The 25,322-nt window shown below is 42.2% G+C and overlaps 2 protein-coding genes across 3 annotated transcripts; both read right to left on the reverse strand.

Moving 5' to 3' along the window:
* Positions 1-184: 184 nt before the first annotated feature.
* Positions 185-18,435, reverse strand: mapk8ip2 (mitogen-activated protein kinase 8 interacting protein 2). Of its 2 annotated transcripts, none has more exons than XM_088299414.1 (14): positions 17,978-18,435; positions 11,798-11,903; positions 6,290-6,529; positions 6,117-6,195; positions 5,578-5,679; positions 3,075-5,301; positions 2,748-2,956; positions 2,473-2,548; positions 2,085-2,257; positions 1,761-1,870; positions 1,510-1,632; positions 1,301-1,371; positions 1,127-1,225; positions 185-472 (listed from the first exon to the last, which is right to left on the reverse strand). In XM_088299414.1, exons 1-14 carry the CDS (start codon positions 18,040-18,042, stop codon positions 400-402), a joined length of 3,753 nt encoding a protein of 1,250 aa, XP_088155540.1. In that variant the 5' UTR covers positions 18,043-18,435; the 3' UTR covers positions 185-399. The 2 variants fall into 2 exon arrangements, with proteins under 2 accessions (XP_088155540.1, XP_088155539.1); XM_088299413.1 differs by having other exon boundaries at positions 5,476-5,679.
* Positions 18,436-19,469: 1,034 nt separating this feature from the next.
* Positions 19,470-23,519, reverse strand: LOC148334821 (uncharacterized). The gene is made up of 8 exons (XM_088299416.1): positions 23,033-23,519; positions 22,804-22,922; positions 22,359-22,462; positions 22,107-22,281; positions 21,572-21,689; positions 21,393-21,478; positions 19,639-20,828; positions 19,470-19,565 (listed from the first exon to the last, which is right to left on the reverse strand). Exons 1-8 carry the CDS (start codon positions 23,411-23,413, stop codon positions 19,504-19,506), a joined length of 2,235 nt encoding a protein of 744 aa, XP_088155542.1. The 5' UTR covers positions 23,414-23,519; the 3' UTR covers positions 19,470-19,503.
* Between the last annotated feature and the right edge of the window lie 1,803 nt (positions 23,520-25,322).

Consider the following 25,322-nt stretch of genomic DNA (forward strand, 5'->3'; position numbering starts at 1 on the left):
CACTACTCTGCTGCCGTGTGACTACCAGTAGAAACCCAGGCAGCCTGGAACATGAAAACAAATACATATTTACAAACCATGTCGAGCCGCTCGCCCATGTTCCTGAATACGTGTCGCTGTGCGTGGTAAATCCTACGAGCCATGCATTGGGAGAGTGACTGGTCACTAGTTGGTTGGTTGGTAGGTAGGTAGGTAGGTAGGTAGGTGGTTTACATGTCAGAAGAAGAACCTTCAAATAGCCCAGCACTTTTAGTTTGTCTCATAGAAAACGGTCAAAGGAACCATTCCAGTGAGATGGAGAGAAAATGGATTTGAGCCCAGTCTCAGAGGAGCAAGAAGATGAAGAAGAAGAAGAAGCCCTCTGATGGCAAAGTTGATGAGCGTACAAGGCGATGCGTCTTACTCCAGATAGATGTCCTCAGTGGGGCAGGCGTACTCCACGTGTTCCTGGTAATATTCCTGGAAGGCCCGACTAAGGAAAAGACGGACAATTGAATGTCTTTGTTGCTAGTTAGATAGATATTAACACATGTACACAGATGATTTGACCATATTTCCAAAAGTCCTATCATAAGAAATGATAGAAATTGTTTTATCTGTCCCTTAATGTGTTTTTTATGATGATCTTTACATTTATTTTAGCACAGGAGGTTTTTGAGATTTTTTTTAAAAAATTATTTTATTTTAAAGGTACCGTGTGTAGAATTCAGTGCCATCTACTGTTGAGCTAATAGAATGCGACGACCTAATTTGTAAGCACGTTCTGAAAACTACGATGCCTCAGGGAGACCGCACTTTGTAACCCTACAACAAATTTCTTCACCGGAAGTGCACGCAAAATGAGTAAGTGCATTGCATTAGGTTAACCATGCTCTAGTCATGATCTTGGGGAACTACGTTTGCTAGGTTTGTCTCCTTCGGGTATCCATAGCAGAAAGATGGCGGCGAAACATGGCGGCATCGTTTAAGGGCGGGCGCCCCCTAGGTAATATAATTAAAATGTATTTCAACTTCACAAACATTTCCAAATGTGGTTCTTATAGACAGTTTAATATACTTGTACCAGATTACTTCCGTTTGTTTTACAACTTGCATTGTTTTTCAACATTAGAGGATTCGCACTCACCCGACACACTCTGCTACAGGTCGCATGGACTCCTGGGAGACAAACACGTGGCACGCAAACCTGCTCAGCATGGGGTGCTTAGTGATGAAGCCGAAGTAGCTGAGTAAAAGAAGAGCAAAAATTAGATCGTACGACATCCCCGGCACAGAATGGATGGAGAATCTGTCCAGTTACCAGCTGTTCCGAGGATGACAACCGCAAAAGGAAATGTTCTTCATCTGGAAGAAGTGACTGCATCTGTCAAACTGATGACAGAAAGAGAAACAAAGCATTCGCTGAATTGCATTTATCACTTTTTGAGGTGCCAAATTTAAAATGTCCAAGCTGTCGTAAATCATTTTTATAACCACTTCACATGTTTTGAACATCTATGGTCTTCTCACCTCATCCAGACAGTCATATTCATCCTCCAGACTCATGATCAGCTTCACACCTTGCAAGCTGATCTCCAGCTCGCAAAGGGAGGGGGGCCGCACATGCACGGTGCGCTTCCTGGACAGTGCAATCTTCCGCAAAAGAGTTAGTGTAAAATAAACACAAAGGTTTTTTTTTTTTTTACAAAAATCTCTAAAATTTAAACCATGGTGCCATCATAAAAAAATGTCTGCTTGCTGTGTTTCAATGATTTGTTTACCTTCTGCATGGCAGCGCAAAGTATTCCGTTGCCTTGATGTTGAGGGACTTCGACTGAACCCAAGAACTGCACGTCGAATGTCTCTATCCACGCCGGGTTACGTTTCATGGCTGGGCAGGAAATTGCGAGCATGTGTCAAACTCAGATCAGGCCCATGACACTTATTTTGAGGGGCCCCCACAAAACTGCTACAATTTTTTTCTTAACGTCTCTTCAGAATTAAGATGACAATCAATGGCAAGGGAATTTATGTATATGATCAGGTAGTTCTTGGCATTTTGAATTTTTTCCTCTAAGCACACACTTTCTAGGTGCTGCGCTCACCCAACATCTCTTTGGAGTGACTGATGACCTCGTGGGCATAGAAGGCAGGGAAGATTCCGCGTTCTCCCGTGCGCATGTTGTAGCCTCGGTACCAATAGTCGTCCTCTTCCTCCTCCACATAGAGAGGGTCATCCACATCCAGCTCCACTTCATCCGTGTGTCTGGGGATAAACCTACACGGGATCATGACCACAGATCAATTCCATACATCCATTATTGGATGTCCTCACTGGGGTGGCAGGTGGGCTGCAGACTATCCCAATTGGTTTATGGACCAGAAGCGGGTACACTCTGGATTGGTCGTAAGACAATTGCAGGACAAAACAACCATTTGCCATTTGATTGACTGGCGACCAGTCCGAAGATGTCTTTTCGCAATGTAGCTCACCTGTACACTGCCCTGTGTGTTTGGTCCCTCTCCTCCCCATTGATGGTGCAGGAGAAAAGTCCAAAGGATTCGGTACCTACATGAAAAACAGACAGTCAGCAGTTTGTCTAAATGTTTAACAAATTTGAAAGAATACTAATAAATGATAATAGCCCCCAAAAACCAAAGTAAAGGCCCTCTGACTATGAATGACAATGTTCTCATAATTTCTCTACCGAGAACCAGCGAACAATGCAAAGCTGTCCCAAAAGTTGTCAGCGTGTTTTGTGACTCACTAGAGGAGCGTGACGTGCTATTGACGAAGACGTTGAGGAACTTCTTGGAAAACGGGAGGTCCGCCTCAGGGGATGAGTCTTCTGAAGAACTGAGCAGTTCCGGCCTCACGCCTTCATCATCACAGTAATAGTCCACCTGACCCGTCCCCAATGGCTCTTCGTCGCAGAGTGTGGAGAGCTCGCTGTCGTCGCTCAGGACTGACGTGCATCTGAGAAGATGAAGGTTTTTAAGTAGGATGGCACTTATTGAATTTCCATAAAAAAATTCAATGAATCTACACAACAACCTGTCCCAAATGATAATCTGACACGACTGACATACTTTACCTTCTGAGGCTAACTAATTCCAGAGTTGTGTTCTCATCAACCACAAGCGTGTATTTCATGGAGTCGTAAGCCAGTCCATCGTCTTCACTGGGTGGCTTCGGAGACAGGTCTTTCTCACATGGCGGGAGGTTGCGGTCTGGGCAAGGATGGTTCTGAATGCCGGAGTCGGCGGGAGGTGAAACATCAAGCTGTGAATCGCTACCCCTGTAGGAACGTTTCCTCAACTCATCCAAGAATGGGTACGAGTCCCCTTGGTCATCTTCTTCATCATTGTCTGTGGAGTAAGTGAGGCTGAAGCAGCGGTTGGTCTGAGCAGTAGGTATGTCCAGTGTCAGGCTGTGTTTGACCTCAGTGATTCGTTCCAGAGAGGCGGATGAGCGACTTGTCGTCTGGGGCTTCGTCTCCCGTCCGATGTCTTTGTCGCTAAGTATACTCTCGCTAAGAGTCGGAGAGTCCATGTCCTTCCTTCCCTCAAGCATTGTCAAGTCATTATTTGGCTCTTTGTTTTCCTCTGGTCTCTGAGTGTTCTTGGAGGGTTTATCTGATAAGTTCTTGGTAGTGGTTAAGACTCTGGCGGCGCATGACGAGTAATCTGTGATTTCTCTTGAATTCTCTGCACAGTGATCCAGACTCAGTGGTTTGATTGTTTCGCCGGTGGGGTTAGATTTATAGAGGCAAGAGTTTACGGCTACACCTTCATTTGAAGGATCCACCTTCATTCTCTGACTTTCCTCAGTCTTAACTTGTTTTAACCATACACCATCCTTCTCTGGTCTCACCAGTTCTGGCTCCTCATCAGCAAAACAATCTCCCTCACCAATTTCTGAGGATGGTGAGATGGTATCTGACACAGATACCTCCCTCTTGAAGCACTCCTCAGGACAACTGATTGGATATGAGCCTTCTGAGATCATCCTGTTCACCAAATTGCTAAGCAGCCAGGGTGAGTCGGAGTTTTCACTCAGGTCATCCTCACTTTCTGATTCTGAGTCGCCTTCACTAGTTTCATCATAATCATCTGTAGCAGGCATGAGCTTGGGTCCCACTGGAAGGTAGAAGGAGCGTTTGAAGCACTCAAGGCTGTGGTCAGGTTCTATCTTGAGCACCATTTGTCTGGACATGATGTCCTCGCACTGTTGAGGAGGAAGGGTTTCATCTGGGTCAGCCTGGTGCTCGCCAGACAGATCATCATCCATGTTTTTTAGCTCAATCAGAGCTTGGTCATCAATGTATGACTTGGTTGGCAAAAAAGGGGAGTCAACGGGGGATGGTGTGGCAATCGTTGGCGAGGGTAAAGGCGACGGAGAGGGCAGGGGAGAACCTTCTTTTATTGGGTCAGGCTGGCCCAAAAAGAGAGACGCTTTGATTCCCACAATCCCACTGTCCTGCTCTAACTCGGTATCCGGGTCCAGTTCCTGATCTGATGTGGGTGAGCTGGCTTCTTCAATTGAGTTAGTGAGGTGAGAAGAGCGCCCACTGCTGCTATCATCACTGGTTAAGTCGAGCTCCGTTTCTGAGATGGACGAGATCATATTCGAGTGCACAGGACCGTCGCAACCAAACGCTATGTCCACTTCTCCCTCAAGCTCGGAGTCCGAGCCTGGGGAGCTCAGTTCTTTATCCACGTCGGAAGTCACATAAGCGTGCTGGTTCATGTCTGCTATTCCAGGATCTGATGACGGAGAATGGGAATCATGAGCCGCAACCACCGGAGCTGCCAAGGCTCGAGACTCAGAACTTTTGGACTGGTCAGGAGCATCTGAGTGACTGGAGGATACACAGCTGGAGAAGGCGGCCAGCTCGTAAGGTTCAATACACGGGAACTCCACATATGACGTCGGATCCTCCTTGCACACCATATCATATGTCTCCTTGCGCATGAACTCAAATTCAAGGTCCTTGTCCAGCTCGTCATCAGACAAGGGGGTGTCGGCGCCATCATTGCCCCCCAAAGGCGCAGTAGATGATAAGCAGTGACTGGTTCCATCTGGGTCCAGGTCGTTTACGGCTTCCATGCCAGACTCGCTTGTGATTGTGTAAGTGTCAGTGGCAAGCCGATTTAAGTGTTTGTGGTTGTGGCCGTTGTTGAGGTCATGGTCCACCTCTGTGTCCGAACACTGGGAATGCTCATCGACAGAAGGTACTCTGGTGGTGTGGATTGACGGGTCGGCCTTCGTTTGAGTGACATTACCAGGGCAAGGGCGGGATTTGAGTTGACCAAATGACCCTGAGAAGATAAACAGATGGGGAAAAAAATTACTTCCAACTAAAACGGCAAATGGTGTATCTGGCGACATTATGAGATCAAATGGACACAGTTAACGGTAATCAGTTAGTGGGCATCACCAATGTTGGATGAAATGAGGTCGAAACTAGCTGGGCAGGCCTTTTTTTCTGTTACCGTATTCAAGCCTCTCCCGCCTGTTGCCCTCCGTGTCACAGAGAAGTGGCCTGTGAGGGGAATGGGGATTCCCACCCTCCCCTGCTTGTTTTGCTGGAGTACCTTGACTCTGGGACCCTGGTGGCTGGGAAAGCGATGAGGCTGGACATTGGCCTGTCACATGGCTACCATCCTCCAGGCATGAGTGGGTTGGAGTCGTGCGGCCTAGAGTTGGAGCACATATTTGAAATGATTGGTTAAGACAAATTATAAATGAGAGAATACTGTCTCTAGATGTAAAGTAAAGCTTATGATGGCCAAAGACTTTTTACAAAGTAATTTATAAATATTAATAATAAGTCAATTGACCCTCATATGATAAAACGTCGATGAATGGGCAACAAGCCTTTGCAATTTAGCGTTGCCCATTTATCTAGTCTAGGATACTTACTTCCATTCATGTCTCATTTGGACAAATTCTCTCGTGGTACTGGGAGTTCTTTAAAGTATTACATCAGGAATCTGACCAAAATGACCTTTTTTTAATTTAAAAGGCTGACTATCTGCAACCGGACAATACACAATGTGTTTTAGATGGTCCTATCAGTTTGCTGTGTTTCTGGGCATGTTGAGACGTAGTTAATAACAAAGCCCAATCTCACCCTGTGTAGATGGGTTACGCAACGAGTCCTGCCAGCTTGCTTTCTTTGGTGACAGACTGCTGTTGTTGTTCAGTGAATCCTAAAGTAAAAAAAATAAATCAGTGTCACTTGTATGTGCTTACATAAAGTGTACTGGACAATCAGTCGAACAGTCTCTTTATGTGAACGTATACCTGCGACACAGCCGTGGTGAGGTTTAGTGTGGTAGGTCTGCTTTTCAGGGTGCCGAGAATGGGCGAGGGGGGAGGTGACGCTGAGGGAGACGGCGGCGCATCAGGGTCAACCTCCTCCTCTTCCTCCTCCTCCTCTTCATCATCCTCTTCTTCATCGTCAATCATTTCAAACTCCTGGAAGTCATCCTGGAAGGAGCACACCGGGTGGTGCATGTCGTTCTTCTCGAGAATGAGGGAGTCCTGAGAGAGAGAGATAGTGGATGGTATTAAGTTGATATACTCAAGTAGCACAGTTGGGGAGCCGTATGCTTATTTAAGTGCCGACAATGGAAAAAAAAATTGTAATTGAATTCAGTAAAGCCCCACACATTCGCAACTTGGCATTTGTGAATTTGCATAATCGCTGATTTTGTATGTGGGGCGAGGGGAGGGAACCTAACCTTGTTTTTTTTTGCTGAAAATGTCTTTTGCTGTTTTTGTGCTCTGTCCAACAAAGCATTTAGAGACCAGAATGTGGGTGAAAAACAAAGAGCCAGTGAGGGTTGATGGGAGATCAATTCGACATGCTGCTCAGGTTTCAGAAGCTTTACGGGAAGGCCAGATGATTGGACCACACCTTCATCCCTATATTTGAGTGCACAGTCTATTGATATTCAGTGGTGTACAGCTGATGTTGAGAGTTTTTTTCTGATACTCAAACTTCTTGGGAAATGCGCTATACAAATAAAGTTGCATTGTTTTGTAATGCAATGACTGGTGGAAGAAATTGAAATAAAAAATAGTACTAAGGACAGCTACTTTCGAATAACATGACTGAAATAAAAGTAAAAAGCAGTACTCCAAATAATAATTTGACTAAAAATCAGTAAATATACAAAGGGGGAAAATGGTGAGTAATTTCTGATTCATTGTTATTGTAATGGTTTAATTGTTGCAATGTTATGTTTGCGTGGAATTACGTTGAGTTTAGCACCCTCGAGTGGTGAAATCTGTAATGTGCATCAGGTCGATTTTAGACGTCAGTGTTCAATGCCGAAGAATAACACATATCCAATGTCGTCCGTCTTGTCCCGCGTAAGGCTGTAAGTGACCATTCATGATAAAATGCCCAATTTCTCCAATCTGCAGTGTTAACAAGCAAAGTCACATGTGTTTACAAAGGCAGATGTAGTTGCTACATTCATGTTTAAAACGAGTCGTTTCTGATGTTAGCATCGTATGCTAGCGGACTTTATTTAGCTAATGAGGCTAATTGTGTTAGCATAGCTACGTTGTCTTATCTGTCCTAATTCAGAATGCAAGTTTTATAAGGTAATTCACGCTCTAAACAACTTAAATACATTTTATGTTGTGATCATTTGTATTTTATTTCTTCACATTTTGACATAGTGCTAGCATAGCCATAAAACAATGTAAGATATTTTTATATATATATTATATTTATTATTATATATTTTTGGCGCTTCAAATGCTCATAACATTGCAAACTACATGGACAATGTGACTTTGTGCCAATAGGATCACATGAGAATGAAATGAATGGCCAAGCCTATTTCTTTGGCCAAGCCTATTTCTTAGTCACTGCTGTTGTTATTCGTACACAAAAACAAAATAGAGTGCTTTTATTTTTAGAATGTCGTGACCTTTAATAAAGTATTGTGAGCTGCTATCGTTAGACAAGTTAACAGACATTTGTGGATTTGATCTCTATTTTTACAAGCAGTGATTGATCAGTTTTGGCGTCTGCACGACGCAGCAGTTTTCTCTGGCTCTCGCACTGCTGTCTTTTTTATTGGACCAATGAAAAGCTCTCACACATCCTGCTGACGCCGGCTTTATGTGCCACACAAACACCCGATGCTTTACCAGAAGAGCAACAAATCCCTGTTAATATTAATGCGCTTGTGCTCGGCAAATTTCTCATTCCCTGTCCCTCAAATAAAAGCCACCATGAGGATATGCGACCAATACAAATCATTTTGCCTCAGCTGTGTTGTGAAAGTGCCACTGATCCAGAGGATGGTGATCATAATAACAATAATGGGTTCTGTCAGGATGCATCTGCTTGCAAGGCCACCAAATAAGCATGAATATAAATAGCAACTGTGAGTCTGTGAGGAAAGGGACATATAATAGAAAACTTATTTTTTGTTCTAATTCCAAAACAAACCTACACTTTCGAGTCAATACTCGTTGCGCACAATGGGCGAAGAGAGCGCCACTGCTAACCACTGGAGTCGATGTGCAATTACACTATTGTAGTACGGCAGGAAAAAAGCATTTTCCCCAGGTTCACACACGCCTCCCTCAGCATCGCACCACGCCCCCCAACGGGGGCCCGCCCCGCTATTTGAGAAACACTGCTTTATATATTTTTATAATGCTTTATATTATTTACACGTCACTCAACAGCTTAGAACCACATTTTAAAGGGACTATATAGGCATTTACAGTCATAGTTACTCTGGTGTTGGGCAGTGACACCAACACGACAAAAACTCATACCTGCACCTCACGTGTATGCATGAACCTTTAAAATATATAAAAATAATATAAACACTTGAGGACTGTTTTAAATTGTGGACAAAACAATGTTGAATACTGTATGCTTTCTTTAATCAATAACTCTTCCTGAGGTCATTCACATTAACTCATTGAATCCCAGCCAAGAGGAAACACCTGGATCACAACGTTTTTTTTTTCTTCTGGAATTTGACTGATTTAGGCCTACATAATATTGTGTTCTAAAGATATAAAAACATGGAGCTCTTACGCAAAATACAAAGACGTATAAATACGTCTTTGGGAGGCGAGGACAACAACTTTCAAAACGTATATATACGTCTTATGGATTGAATGAGTTAAATAACACAAGCACAACGTAATAGCTCCACGGTCAAACTGATGGATAATTTGACCGGGTTGCGGATATCCCTTCACTGCTCTTCAAAAGTACCTTGATAGGGTAGCGTCCCCGGATGGAAATCAGTTAGCACAAATTGCTCATGCACGGAGGGGAGAAAAAAAAAAGTCAGCACAACTTTTAGATGTCCAATTAGCAGAACCGCAAGACTAATTTTATGCCTCTGCCGTAGTCCGAGGAGTCGTTCCATGGCAGTTGGAGCATCATTAAGACAGTCTACATCTAATCATGCAAATCAGCCAGGCTAAACAGACACAACAAAAAATAAATGCACACTTAAACTTATTTAAACACATTGTCTATATAAACAAATAAGCAGAGGTGGGCAATTTATCAATCGTTCGTCATTCGCCAGCAGCCGGCCCGCCAGTCGTCAGTCCGCCATTATTTCTGCAAACAGTTTTTTACTGAAATATCACTTTAAATTTAAATAAGAAATAAAAATGACGGAGTAACCGACTGATGAGAATGATAATCATGATAGACTGACGGAAATAACGAAATAACCGGAAATAACCGCTGTCGTATGACGAATAAAAATGACGACCACTAATAATGAAATCCAAACAAAAACTGCATTGAGAAATCCAGACTAACCACTAATGTGCCAAAGTTCAAACCAATTAATAGTGGCTCACCTTTTTTTTTTTTTTTTTTTTTTTACAATTGTACCGCAGTAAAGAACGTTAAAATGTAGTATTTTTTTTTTATTTTTAATGGTGACACTGGAATATAATATCTCACTTGTTTCCACTGTGACCCGATGCATAGAATAAATCAATTTCCTTCCTTTAGTCATTCAAAATCCATTTGTTTGTTTCTGTATCTTTGCACAAGTTTCTTTCAAAGGGGCAGCCGTCTGCGGATTAAAAACTGACCCCCCGTGACTAATTGGAATTAATCCAGTTTGGGGATTGGAGTCAAAGAATGAACTCAAGGTTGGAGCTTCTGTCAACAAAAAAAAAAAAATCACAACACGTTATGATCGTCATCCTTTGCAGAGTCAGTGCACGGAAGAGCGACTGCCGCAAGGACTTGAAGTGACAACAAGCGAAAATCCAATCTGAAACGTGTGCGCGGCATTTCCCTGTCTCACTTTTGTTGCTCTTATTCCTAAATGTCCTTGTGCAATTTCGGGGGCTGCTGGTCGAGTCCGATCCAGCTCCTGTCAGTAAGATGGATCCCTCGGGGCTACGGTGCTTCCTGATTTGTTTTACGTTGCTGACTGATTGTCATACGCACAATGCCCGAGTTGTACATCAGGAAATGAAATCTCTTTCAGGCCTCGGCACGCTTTTGTTGGTACGATCAGGTAGTACAAATATATTGCAGAACATTAAGACGTGAGTTAAAGCTTCTCAAGTAATGATCCCTACTGTAAGATCATTCAGCTCAACGGGGGAGGAAGGAATGAGGGTTCAGAGCAATAAAAAGGAAGGAAATGACTGCAGAGGAGGGAAAGAAGAAGATGGAGAGAGTGAAGGTAGGATTCCACAAAAGTAAAAAAGAGGTGAAGTTCGATCGATGTGGAAGTTGTGGAAAGTGTGGGCGTGATGGACAGGAGAAGGGAGAAAGGTAAGGAAGAGAAGATAGAGAGGAGGCTCTGACATGAAAGAGGAGGGCTAGGTCATGAAGGAAGTGGAAAGAAAGGAGGTAGACGGAGGGCGATAGTGCATGAAATAGGAAGTAAAGAAGGACACAGATAGGGAAGCAGAGCACGTAAAGAAATGGCGATAGGAAGTGAAAGAGGATGTAGAGAAGGAAGAAATAGGATGTGAAGAATGTCGAAGGGGAAGCAGCTAGGACATGAAGAAGGAGATGGTGAGGACGCACAAAGAAGGAGTTAGGACATTCAAGAGGAGGTAGAAGAGGAATGAGATTGGATGTGAACGAGAAGGCAGTAATGGAAGGACCAGAGGGAAGGAGGTAGAAAGTGAAGGAGCTCAGACAAGAAAGAGGTAGGATGCGATGTCGGAAAGAAGCTCGGACATATAGAAGGAGCTAGGAAGGATTAAAGAGGATGTAGAGAGCGAGGAGATAGGACACGAAAAAAGGAGAAAGGAAGGAAGGAGAAGGAGGTAGGAGATGTAGAAAGAGGAATTAGAAGGAGTTAGGATTGAGGAAGGAGGGGTTGGAGAAGGAAGGAAGAGGTACCAGGACATGAAAGGAGGCAGAGAAAGAGGTTATCCATTACTCTATAAATCCTCGGCTACCCTTTGCTGCAGTTGTGGCTCTGGGCCACCAACATCAAACATTTACATGCTACATGATGGATGCAGAGAGAGGGAGAGAGCGTCAGGATATGAGAGGATAATTAAAGGATAAATCCGGGATGATAGATGTAATGATGCAATTATACACACGTTGACTTTCTCATTGCGCAATTATTCCAACTAGAGGCTTCTTGCAATTTGTGCCAAATGTGACACATGAAACACACTTTGAACATCATTGTCAGCTGTTCAAAACAACTCAACTCAAATAGTTGTGGCCAGATATCAAGTGTGAAATTACACAAGCAGGTACATTTTTTGCGATCAGTCTATTTCCGGAAATATCTGGATTTAAAGACACGAAAGCCTCACCTTTTCATAGGGATCCGAGTCATAATTTAGACCAATCCCGCAGTCGTCTGTGATTTCGGAGAGATCTTCGTCGTCAAATTCCTCCAGGCTGATGTCATGGGCCGGCCTAACAAATGCAGCAGACACATCACAGTCACCGCATGTTCAAATACAAAGTATATCAGATATGTTTTACTGGATATACTTGTATATCGTTTTTATTTCTTTTTTTTTTTTTTTTTTTTCAAACTCTAAAATCAAAATCCCAATCAGAGATAACTACATGATGAATAGAAAAAATATGAAAACCGGTCTCTCACAACTATCCCCTCCTAAAATAAAAGCCAAAATACAAAAGACAAAAAAATAATAATCACGTCAATAAATCAAATGTAAAAACCAAAAATACTACCATTGCCGCTATTTTTAGCCAATATTCGACACTATAGAAGTTGAAAAGATGAGCCAAAAGCAGAGTTGGCCCGCTCGCATTCACAAGTCACAGCAGGTGAAGTCCATAAAGATGATGCGGCCTGCAATGAGCCATGGCCAGTTTGCATCGTTAGCCTCATATTCTACGGCGCCCCATTAGCTTCGGCGTGCATTTGTTTTCCACAGCAGCTGTCTTGCAATTGTGTCACACGGAAATGCTGCATTGCAGTATTTCTAATCGAGGGGAAAGGACACTGCGTGCGCTGTGCATGCGAGCTGTCTTATTTTGTGCACAATGTCATGGAGCAAATGCTCATGTGAAAGTTTTTATGATGTCACTAATATGCATACAACAGCAACAGAGCATAGCTGAAGAAGAAAATAGTGCTGTATTGTATAAAAACAATTCAAAGACCTGAACTGATTTCATTTCACGGTATGTTAATTAGTGTAACTACTGTAGTATTTGCGGGCTGGATGCGTGCCTTTAAGGAGCATGTCATTGTAAATGATATCAAGAGCTTCACTTGTTTGCAAGCATGTGAGCATCTGTGCGTGAGTGGTGGCCTACAGCAGCTCCTTGTGAGTGTTCTCATTTTGTATTTGACTGTTTGACTGTTTTAACTCAAATGAGACTGGGAACCTGATGCAAAAAAAATTTTAAAAAATAGACAATCAAGAGCTCGTAACAGCGAATCCAATTTTTGGATTGGTTGCCATGGTGACCCAACATAGTGGCCTGGTGACCCTCTATCACCTTACATAGTGGCCTATACAACTTGCGTGTAGTGCTAGCATTAGTCTTGATGCTAACGCGACTTCACAGTTGAGTGCAGCAAACAAAAAACAAAAAAACTGCCGATTTAAAATACAAATAAAGTAAATAAACGTGCAAAAAAGGAAATGATGGACAGCAATAGTTAGTTAGTTAGTTAGTGAGTTAGTTTTATGTACTACAATAATAACAAAAAATGCAAATTAAAATACAAAATAATAAAAATATAATTACAATAATAGACAAAAGTAGAAATACTTGCAAACTGAACATTTTAACGACATACGTGAAAACGAGCGGCAAGAAGTAAAACAACTCATTATCCTAACCTAGTCATCTACTGGACTTCTTCTAATACATTCATGCAAAAAAAATCGAAATATTACTTTATATTTAAAAATGTACCCATATATTCTCATTTACCACAATGGCCTGAAACTATATTATTATTATATATTATTTATATATTATATACTTCACACCTGCAAGTGAGGCCATGGCACATCAAGTCGATAATAATGTGAACGTAAAAAATGGAAATGCCATGCAAACAACTATCGGGGCGTCACATGAAATTTCTTCAAAGATGTCAGTGCACAAAAAAAAGAGTCATCCAATCAAGAAACAATGAGAAAATCATAATAATTGATGGCTTTTTTGGATTGCATAACTGAGATTCAGTGGTAACATGAGGGCAAATAGCTGAAATATTTCTTTATGTCCAAATGATGCAAACATTAATAACAATGTCAACCTGCCGCATTGATACAATTCTCGCTGTACAAGAGTGCGATGAAAGCACCGGGGGTGCTGCGTGCCTCACAACGCCTTCCAAGTCCTTCCATCAAAACTGTTGGATGGATTCAAAGTCTGCCAACGTGCGTGGGCGTCGAGTCAGGCTCTGCGGGACGCACAAGCTGACTACCAAATGCCTTATCTGTGAAATTGTGCGCGAAACTCCACGTTGCGAAGCTCAAAAACTGCTGGCTAATGCTGAGAGATGCTGTGGAAATAATTCAGGGCCATGATGCTGCTTAATTGAAACGTGAGTCTTTTTTTTTTCATAAGGCGATCTGGAAAAATAGCCACGTCGGAACAGTAATGGGGATACCTGCCTTGCGTAACAAGAAATAAGAATGATCCTCATCATTACTTTCTTCGTCAAATTATAAACTACCGATATCGACTAAATGAATGCGAGTCTGTGTGATTGCGATGGGAACACAGACAGTTCTTGGAACTGTTTCAAGCTCCATCTTGGCACCAAATTTCTGTCCTGTATGAACGTGCAAGTATGTTAACAAACTACCGTTTTTTTTTTTTTTAATTATTTTTAGCTTTTTCTTCCACTCACTCACTCTCTAACTTAACATCCCCTCCCTCGCCACTCAAGACGGCATTGCTCAGCTGATGTCGCGCAATGAACTTCTGAAGCCAGCCGCGGGACGCTTGGAAGTCCTCTATGCCCATAGATGGCGCTATTGAGCTCACCTTATCTCTCATTCGCAGTCCAGTTAGCGGGAGGTTTTTAGCATGACAAAAGTTAAAGCATTTCAGAACAGTTCATTTACGCCGCTGTACTTCATCCGTCAAGCCGCAAGCAATTTCCTCTTTGCAGGTAAACTACCGGAATCGTACTTAGCCAGAATCAATTCCTTGTTTTTTTTACTTTGCGGATGCATGTCACTCTCTCTTCCACGGTCATTTACCGTTCTTCTTCGTTTGTATGCCATGATCTACAGACGACAAAAGTCGTGCCAAAGAAGTCATTGACTCGGCGCCGTTTTGGATCCGATCATGGCGGAAGTTTTTCTGTCGTATGGAGCGAGAACTGCTTGAATTTGCTTCGCTATGCCTTCCGGGTTCCAGATATCGGAATTCCTCGATCGTTCGTGTAAAATAATTGACATTTTACGTTTGACAGATGTCCGCAGGTGGGAATACTTACCGTATTAAACATCATACCATGAAAAATTGTAAATAAAGAAAGAACAAGGCATAGCACCTGCTCACGATGACATCACTCTTAAAGAGCCAAGGACATTTATTTAATGAGTCATTCGGGAGATCAATTCCGCAGGCTTTTCACCCCGTTGTCATTCTCTTCTAACGTGCACGCACACATGCACTTTGAGTCAAGCCTTTCAACCTAATGAAGGTGTCCTTTGTCAAGCGCATTCCATTTTACAAGGGAGTAAGAGCATATCGTGTACTTCTAATATCATTAAATGAGCTAATGCCGTGACTATTTTTCATTATACAAGCATTTAAGCACCCTAAAGTCCAGTTGTAACTCTGATCAAAATGTTTCTGGCCAAATCAATGGCAATTTTACGCCTTCCTTGCCTGGTATTGTCATGTACGAAAGACCACAATAACAACAGCAACTCAATTCCTACTCAGCTGAAAATTTACATTCCAACAAAACATTGTGCCCCTTTTTTTTTTCTCAATTTACGTGCATTCTAAATTATTTAAAATATTTTATATTTATTAAAATCAGTAGTAGTGATAATTGTTGCCATGTGTTTCTTCACCACAATGGAAAAACAAAGTCTACACACCCCTTTTCAAATCATACATAAAAAATTACATATCAAACCTTTTTGCATCATCATTTTGACCTTCAACCTATAAAACTCAATTGGAAAAAAAAACTGAATCTTCCCGAGAGGGGAAGTAAAAACCAACTGAGATAACGTAGTTGCAAACGTATGCTTCGAATTAACCAATCACGGTCAATGTCACGTTAAATGGGAGCCGCCATTTATGATGCTTTTGATTAATCCTAAATTACGTTTTTGTAGACATTTTTTGTGCAAACCTGGCTTTTTAACAGGGGTGTGCATACTTTTTATATCTAATCTATATGGCAATCCAGCAATATAAAATAAATTACAAAATAATGTAAAACAAATTCAAATAATACAGAAGTAATAATAATAATAGCTAAAAAAAAATGAGACAGAACAGTATTTAGTTGGCAAAATATTATTAAACATAATAATAACAACGAATACCCGAAAAAAATTAAATGTAATAACAATAATGTATTTCTATCCCACAGATTAAAGATTGACTCGATTTGCTGACATGAGTTCACGCGTTGTTACGTAAACCAGATTACAGGACAGGTGCATGTTTTGGTTCCTCATTCGTCAAACTATCCATGATCCGTTATATCCGTATAAAAATATGACAATCGTTCTTCTCTTCAGGGTGATTACATTTGACATGATGACCATGACGTTTCTTTGATTAAGAGCAGTCGCTGGGCCGTGAGGTCACGTGTTGTCGAGCAGCATTGATCTGGAAGCATGTGGAGATAAAGCTGGAGCGTGAAACTAAATCCCTCAAAAGTGCACCGTGTTGGTTCACAAATCCTTTCGGGTGGCTAATGTGATTGTGTGTGCGTGTGATATGAGATATTTCAATTATTTATGAAGCTCTCTATAATGATTAAATCTCAAATAAATATATTACTATACGTATTTAGTTTTTAGTCACTTTTGGGCAATGATTCAAGGTCAAATTGAAGGTCTTTTGGGGATTTTGAATTGTTTGGCTTTGTCCAGCATTCTGGAGATAAAAAATAAAATAAAATAATAATAATACTCATTCACTCTCATTAGATTACTGAAAACTCTTAAAGTTGTTTTTTTTAAACATACCATTTTATTCACATAATATTACGGCTACTTTATATCCTTATTGAAATATATTTTTTCCATTAAAGTATGACTTTATACTTGCAAAATCACAACTTTATTCTTGTACAATTATGAGTTATTTTAACATTATGAATTTGTAATGGTAAGATCAACAACGATATCTGTTTCTCCAAAAATTAACTCTCTAAAGGACTGAAAACAATATTTATTTTAAAAAAAATGTAATTTAAGATTAGAACGTAATCTACTGCACTGGTATCAAACGCAAGGCCCGGGGGACAGATCCGGCCCACCACATCATGTTATGTGGCCCGCGAGAGCAAATTATGTGCAGTAACGTCATGTTTCTTGCTTAAGTACCAAAACTGCATTCACTTTTAAAAAACGTTGAGATACACTATTGCAAGCGTTTCGTTCCTGACGCCATTTCTGAAATGTAAAATCGAATAATATTTGAACAAAGAGGTTTTACGTGCTTCTGATTTCAAAGCAAGTTATTACCTAATTTGTAATATTAGACAATCATACTTTGATTTTGCTTCATAGTCATAACAGCCCTCCGAAGGAAACAACAAAATAAGTTTGACCTACATCTTCTGATTTATTCTTTCAATATTAAGATATTTTTTGTCAAAAACTAAAATCAGAATAATCCATGAAACTAAAATTATTACTTTCTCTATGCCGCCGAGTATCATGGAAATTACATCCCGTTATTATTTTACATCCATGTTTATGAAGCACTACCATACGTTCTTTTGCAGTTCTTGAGACGATAATCCGCATCTGAATTATATTTTCTTCTTCACAATTTGAACGATGCATCCTTTACAAAACTTTTAGTAATAAACGAATGATCTGAATTGAATCATTTGATTCGTACTCCCGCCTTGGATTCCGATCGCCCTGTGCAGGCGTCCCTAATGTTGTGGCCGTTTGGTTGCACCGCACGAGCGATTCCAAGCATCTCATACAAGGAAAGGAGCCTTTGCATTTATGGATTTCCGCTCAAGTGTACCCCAGTGGTGATGATGCCTGCGTCCCACTCACACTCGTGTCTTTCCTGCATCATCACAATCACTTCCCAGCATCAGCCTGTGTGCACGAAGGCGCCAATCAGGATCAGGGCGTGGGCCTCCACAGCACCGCAAGGCCACAGCAAACAACACCACACTCGAAATCATATCCACCACCTTTTGTTGTTGTTTTGAACATATGAATGGCGCATGTTGCATTGGAATGAGGCGCAAGCAAGCAATCAGTTTCCCTTCGCTTCCCTCCCCCCACGCCACGCAGCATCCAGCGATTATTTTTTTTTTTTACCTGCAGCCCGGAGGAGAGAGGGAGTGGAACGTATTGAGGGAGAACATCTCAGCCCGGTCCGCCATCTTCTCTGACTCGAGATTCCACTATGCCGTGGAGACGATCACGGAGGGGAAACGGCAGGCCATCCACGGCAAGGACGTTCGCAGTGGCTTTTTTTTCTTTTCTTTTCTTCCCACAGTCTCTCCTTCTTGTTCAGTCGTGGATGTTGCGCGAGTCAAGCATCCACGCAGAGGGGGTGAGGGAGGGGGAGTGTTGTCTCGGTTTAAATAATCTGCATGGAAACAAAAGGGCAATATCCCGAATTGTGATCCGATATGTCAGACAAGGTGTCTGGCGAGGATGACGATGAAGAGGGTGGAGAGGGTGAAGATGCTGCTGGTGACACACGACGGAAGCTAGCAGGCAGCAGTGCGGAGACGGGCGGGGGCAGGACGGGGAGCGGATAGCGTCATTTATTCAACTGAGTGGGATGCGCGCAGAGGGAGTGGAGGGATAGTCCACCAGCAGTGACGTCACTAGGGACAACATCGATTTTTTTTTAAGCTCTTGAATTTGTTTATTGATTGTTTTTTTTATTTCTAAAAGTACAATAAAGATAAATCACGACGTACTCCTTTATTAGATTTTCAGTTATTATTTGATATGATCATTAGAAATTATTCTTGACTATTTGTAATTAGAATTCATCTTTTATTACAGCGTGTGGAACTGTGAGGTCAATTTGATTTAGACGATGAGGTTTGAATTATCATTTGACATCACCATTTGATTATTACTGATTGAACAGAATACGAATTATACTCTGAATTTTTACATATTGTTTTACATAAAATGCAGAAGGAATTTAATTGACTTAATTTTTGTATTACTGATAGAAATACTTTTATTTGATGTGACCATTTGAAATGGCTGCCTTTGTTAAATTATTTGAAAATTTTAAGTCAATATTATCGGAATTTAACATGAATTAGATCTTAAATTATTTCACTTGAATGCTTAAATGACTTCACATATTCTTTTTAATAATTATGATGTTATTATATTAGTTGAGTCTTGATATTCCTTCAAGGCACTTCCTTGATGCCACTCAGAGTGTAATATAAAGATCACCAAAAACTTGCAGCTTGAGGATAGGTTCCACAGGGGGGAAATGCAGGCTACAAAAAAGTTTTATTCAGTGTTTACTATAATGTAAGGTTGGAAATAAGATACTGTGTTGGGTGGTCCTACGCAGATCATGACACCAGCATTTCACACAATTGCAATTTTATTTCCATTCAAAACCCTGACTATGGAATAAAAAAATATTTATATAATTACACATCGACAACGCAAAATATGTGACAATTCGTGTCTGGAAAAATGCCTCACTTTCCCACACATGACCAATTTTGAGAGTTTTTTTTCCCCCGTTGCTTTTGTCGTTTCGATGAAGGCATTATGGAGGAGAGTTGTTGTGCAGGGAATAACATCCAGTCAGCCATGATCCAATCAGAATGTTTATTTCGATCGGAATGTTGACTTTAAGCGAGTTTCTCTGCAATTTCGAAGGGACCCAATGTGACATCTCCTCTCCATTCATAAACTGAGAAAAACAAACAGAACAAGTGAATTATATATCAATCTGAGACACTTACAAGTAAAACTGAAATGTGCACCTTGCTCTTTTTTCACTGAACGGCCTTTCCTTTCGCCCCAGGTATTGCTAGTAGTTGTGGTGCTGGTCCAAGAAGTGCTTGTTGAGGTGCCACTACCTCTGGATCCGGTGGGCTTCCAAGAAACAGTTTGTTTGCCTGGTTGGACGACAGGTGGTTGAACAACAGTCCCTCCACCACTGAGCCAGGTGCTTCCTCCAGAACGTCCTCTGCCAGCGGTGGTCCAAGAAGTGCCTGAGGTGCCACTTGCTCCGGAGCCACTGGTGCTCCACGAAACGCCGGTTGGCATGCCGCTCGTTTGTTTGCCACCTATTTGTTTGCTACCACCGCTGCCACCACCAGTATGAGTGCCGCCTCCACCACCAGTATGAGTGCCGCCTCCACCACCAGTATGAGTGCCGCCTCCACCACCAGTATGAGTGCCGCCTCCACCACCAGTGTAAGTACCGCCTCCACCACCAGTATGAGTGCCGCCTCCACCACCAGTACGAGTGCCGCCTCCACCACCAGTATGAGTGCCGCCTCCACCACCAGTATGAGTGCCGCCTCCACCACCAGTGTAAGTACTGCCTCCACCACCAGTGTAAGTACCGCCTCCACCACCAGTATGAGTGCCGCCTCCACCACCAGTACGAGTGCCGCCTCCACCACCAGTATGAGTGCCGCCTCCACCACCAGTATGAGTGCCGCCTCCACCACCAGTATGAGTGCCGCCTCCACCACCAGTATAAGTACTGCCTCCACCACCAGTATGAGTGCCGCCTCCACCACCAGTATAAGTGCCGCCTCCACCACCAGTGTAAGTACCGCCTCCACCACCAGTGCGAGTGCCGCCTCCACCACCAGTATAAGTGCCGCCTCCACCACCGGTGTAAGTACCGCCTCCACCACCAGTACGAGTGCCGCCTCCACCACCAGTATAAGTGCCGCCTCCACCACCGGTGTAAGTACCGCCTCCACCACCAGTACGAGTGCCGCCTCCACCACCAGTGTAAGTGCCGCCTCCACCACCGATGACCGTGCTACCGGTTCCCGTTTGAGAGTTGCCTCCAACACGAGTGCGCCAATTGCCGCCTCCGCCGCCTCCTCCTCCTACTCCTCCGCCTCCACCTCCGCCTCTGCCTCCTCCTCCGCCTCCACCAAAGGCCTCACAGGTGGCGCATGCTGCATCCACACCGCTGGCCTCCGTCCAGCTGCAGCATAGCAAAGACTGTCAGTACCACCTATATATATATATATATATATATATATATATATATTACTTCCAATAATTATTTAACACTTATATTTTACATTTAAATCATCAGACATTTGAAATTATTATTATAACATGTTTGCTTTGACATATTTACAGAATTGAATATGTATTATTCAATTACTCAGTGACATTTGAAATTTACATAATTAAAATTATTTGACATATTTGTTCAATTATCTTATGAATATCGAAATAAATAATGTTCCCGATTTAAATTATTTGACATTAATTTCTAATATTGATACATCCATACATGATTAACAATAAGCCAATTTGTATTTAAAAATTCAAATTATTTAAATCTTTGTCAAATTATTATTCTATTCAAATATTCGAACTATTCTACAAGTATCCTCAAATTTCCCCATTGTGGGACTAATAAAGGACATCTTAATCTCATCATCTTTAAACATCATTAGACTTTGTGCTATAAAGTCATTGAATCTCATTTATCACGAGGCAGCTGTGTGTGCAACTGACCTCCTTCCTCATCACTCACCCATTCACCGTGTAGGTACACGCCCTGTGGTCAACATCAATGTCGTGATTGGTCGACGTGGCTCTCAAGTGGCAGGTAATATAAAACTGTTGGAAGAGCCAACGACATTTGAAATTTGTATTTATTTATGTGTTTATTTTTAAATAAGAGTTTTGCCTTGTTAAAACCAGTCTGCTCACCATCCCGATGTCGGCACCCTGGAACCTGAAGGCCTCAAACTGGAACCGGAGCATGTTCTCTGATGTGCGTTGCATGAACATGGACTCTGCGCCTGTGATCCTCGAGTCAATTAAACACCTGCGCGCAAAAGAAGCTGAGTCAAGAGGAAAGCACAATCTCTGAGTACAAATTTCATGTCAAGTATTCCTACTTTGATAAATTGTTGAGAGATATATGAAGCGGGGTGGGGTTAGCTGACCACTGCTACAACAACAAACGCAAATTCACGGCATATTTTTATGTACCTTAACAAAGAAGCACTCGCCGCATATTGTGCAGAACGGGCTTCGTACGTGGTCTGGTTTTAAACTCATTTTGCTAGCTTGTGGGTTAAATGTTAGCATGATGCTACCGAGACAATTAGCATCATACAAAGATGGATGTAATGGAGAGAAGACATCAATTTTCAAAGTAAAATATTTTCTAATTCCTTCATTTCATTCCATTTGTGTCTTTGGCCTGCTTGAGTACGGTTACGGTATTACGGTTCCTCACCCCTGATCAATGAAGTTATATCTGGGGCTGGAATTCATATCAGGCGAGATATTAACCGTGCAGCTTTCCACAAAAACACGAAGGGGCACGTGGTGGTATTGCCTGACGGAGGCCTCGACCCGGATCATGTCTCCCAGGTAGTACTGGTAACGGGGCCTCTCGTACATCCAGTCGTCTGTGAGGAGAAAACGAATTTGGCCAACATGTTGAAAACCGACAATGTCGTCGATAAAGAACGGATAGTTTACTGACCGGTCCTCAGGGACAGAGTGAAGTACAAAAACTCCTCGGCAACCCTGACCTCGGAGAACGGTATCCATTTTGGGTCGAGCGGGAGACTGCTCACGTTGTGGTGCCTGAAGATTTAAACGGCGGTCAAGGCTGGGACGATTTTTTTTTGTTTTTTAATGACCAAATTTGGAGTTGTTGTGCTATTTGGTGCTCTTGGTTCTTGGTTGTTTTTCAGCTTTGATAAGCTTACCTGTGTGGAAAATCAATAGACAAAAGGATTTTCAGTAAAATACAAGCAAATAAGAATTATATTAATTTAATTGTTATATTTAGGTGCATGTCCAGATAAAAGATTTGCACTTTTTTTAATTTCTTTTCAAATTGAACCACACTTTTTTTGGGACACCTTTTTAAAACTTCCCCTCTGTACATAACGCCTGTATTTTTCCGGAGAAAATAATGTCACCTTTGATAGTGACATTCCACAATCACAGCGGCTTCATTGGTCCTCACAACAGGGGAGTCGCTCGTCCTTGAGGGGTTATAGTTGAGAGCAAAAGTGTAGATGAGGGCGTCATCTGTCGTCTGAAGAAGGTGAAATGTATAAAAAAAAAAAAAGTGATCAATTGTCAGATGACGCATTAAAAAGGCACATTTGTTCAATTTGGTTTCCGAATAGCGCACTGTGGCTTTACCCGCAACAAGCTGCCGCAGTCTTGCAGCTCAGACTCGAATATCAGCACACGGGCTTGCGTGTCCTCACCCACTGCGGCACATGGACCCAGCATGAGGTCGGCAGCGTGGACGGCCTGGCCTGTTCCAAAGAAGTCCAGCTGGACCTGCACTCGTGCTTGTCTCTCCCCGCATTCCACAGAGACGGTTGCTGCAGTGACGGGGTGCCTCAGCTCAAATTCAGGCACAGGCTCAACGGGAATCGTTGGCGCTTCCGGGTAGGTCCAGACAAGCGGCTTCTCAAGTACGTACTTAGCCTGCTGCTGATCATGTCCAGGCTGGAATCCGGAGCAGAAGCTGCCGAACAGCGCCAGTGCCACAAGGCACACAGCGGTGTGCTTCATTATTGTGGACTCACAACAACCGGTGACCCCCACAAGATGCTGTCAGGACGACGGGCGCGTTTTCCTACTTTTATAAGCAGACCTTGTGTTTGCCCCCGCAAATGCACTCCCTGCATTGGACAGCTCGCATGATAGCTGATAAGCCAAGTCGTCAGCCAATCCAGTTGAGTTGACCGCAGTTGTGTGGCGCTGTTTCGACTGCGATCCTAGTTCCACTCGGCTTTGAATTGAAATGGTGCCATCCAGTTGCATAACACAGGATCACAATCTAAACAGTGCCACCAAAAGCCACACTAATAGTACAGATTAATAAATGATTAAACCCAAACCCAAAGTGAGATTATGCCACACGGGGGATCCTAACTAATTGAACATCATTGGTCGATGCCAAAATCATATTGTATATTTCTACCAGGATAATGCACCAGTATGTAAAAGTTCTACCACCCAAATGATATTTTTTCAATTCCATAAATGAGAAATTAAATGATCAAATTTTGATTAAAATGTGAAATTACAGTTACCGTAATTTCTGGACTATAAAGCCCACCTGCATATAAGCATATAAATGAACAAAATTTGAAAAAATTTGTTGTTTACTGCATGTGCAGAACGATTTTGTACCGTGAATGCACAAAAAGGTACATAAAGAGATTGTTGCCTTTTAACACTGCAACAACTTTGATAATTGAAACAGAACAGACCCAAGAGAAAAAAAAAATAAATTTATTTAGCGTATTTTCTGAGCTATAGACCCCCCCCTACCGGTGAAAGAAAAATCCACAGAAAAGCCGCACATTTGTATTAGTTGCATGGTTCAAAATCTAGGAAAAAGGTAGTGGCTTATAGTCCGGAAAATACGGTACTTACTTGAATTCCCGCGACCTGACCTTGGATAAGCGGAAGAGAATGAATGAACGAATGACCCATTTTGAAATAAAAAAAAAAAATCAAAATTTGAAATGGTCAAATTGACAGGTCATTAACTCGTTTACTGCCATTGACGGCTAAAGACGTCAAAGATCCCTTTTTTTTTTTTTACTTGGCTGGTAGTGAATGAGTTAAGATCGAAGTACAGTAGTCTGTATTAAAGCCCTATGCAAGGCATGATAAACTCATGACGACATTTTCTCCCAGCCAATCAGCACCGATGTTAGAATAAATTAAACTCAAGTGATGAATGAAGACGCAATAGTAAAGTTGTTTTTTTTTTTTTAATTAAATAATCACAGTCGTACTGAGAAGATGGCGGTCACCAAAAAGGTTATGTTGACAGTGGGTTAGGACCACCTGCCCTTCACCGAACATGTCACCCTCTACCTTCCTGCCAAAGTACATTTGTGCCAATCGATGGTGGACCCCAGCACTAAACCGGACCCGTGATAGTTGCGAAATAAGAACATCCAAACAGCTTCCCATGTCGTCAGTTTTACATAAAAAGGAAACACCGTCATTTGTAAGAGGCTAAATTGTTGAATCCCTTCAGAAGCGAGCTAGGTGCTGTACTAAGCTCCCTCTCGTTTCGAGGAGTATTCTCAACCTTGCAGACAGGACTTAACCATTAGACTGGCAAAATATGCATATTAGTCCAAAAAGAATGCTGTTTCTCTTTGAAGAGCAAGTACAACTAGAACTCGTGACTAGCACGTCTGCCACACAGAGTTCAGATCATGTCTCGTTTCACCCGGTCTTCTGATTTGCTCCCGCATTTCAAAACAAGTCATGTTCATTGAAGCTTGTATATCAGTGTGATTGTCAGCGCAAATATTTGTAAATGCCCTGCTATTGGCAGGCAACCAGTCCAGTCCCGCTGAAGTCATCGGGGATAGCCTCCAGCTCATCCACAACACTAATGATGACAATTCCTTCCGATAACGGATTACAGAGTTCGCTGAATTGCATAACGTTT

Source organism: Idiotropiscis lumnitzeri, chromosome 6 (assembly GCF_059441095.1).
Source record: "Idiotropiscis lumnitzeri isolate Australia: NSW breed Sydney's pygmy pipehorse chromosome 6, RoL_Ilum_1.0, whole genome shotgun sequence".
In the NCBI taxonomy this organism is placed as follows: Eukaryota; Metazoa; Chordata; class Actinopteri; order Syngnathiformes; family Syngnathidae; genus Idiotropiscis; species Idiotropiscis lumnitzeri.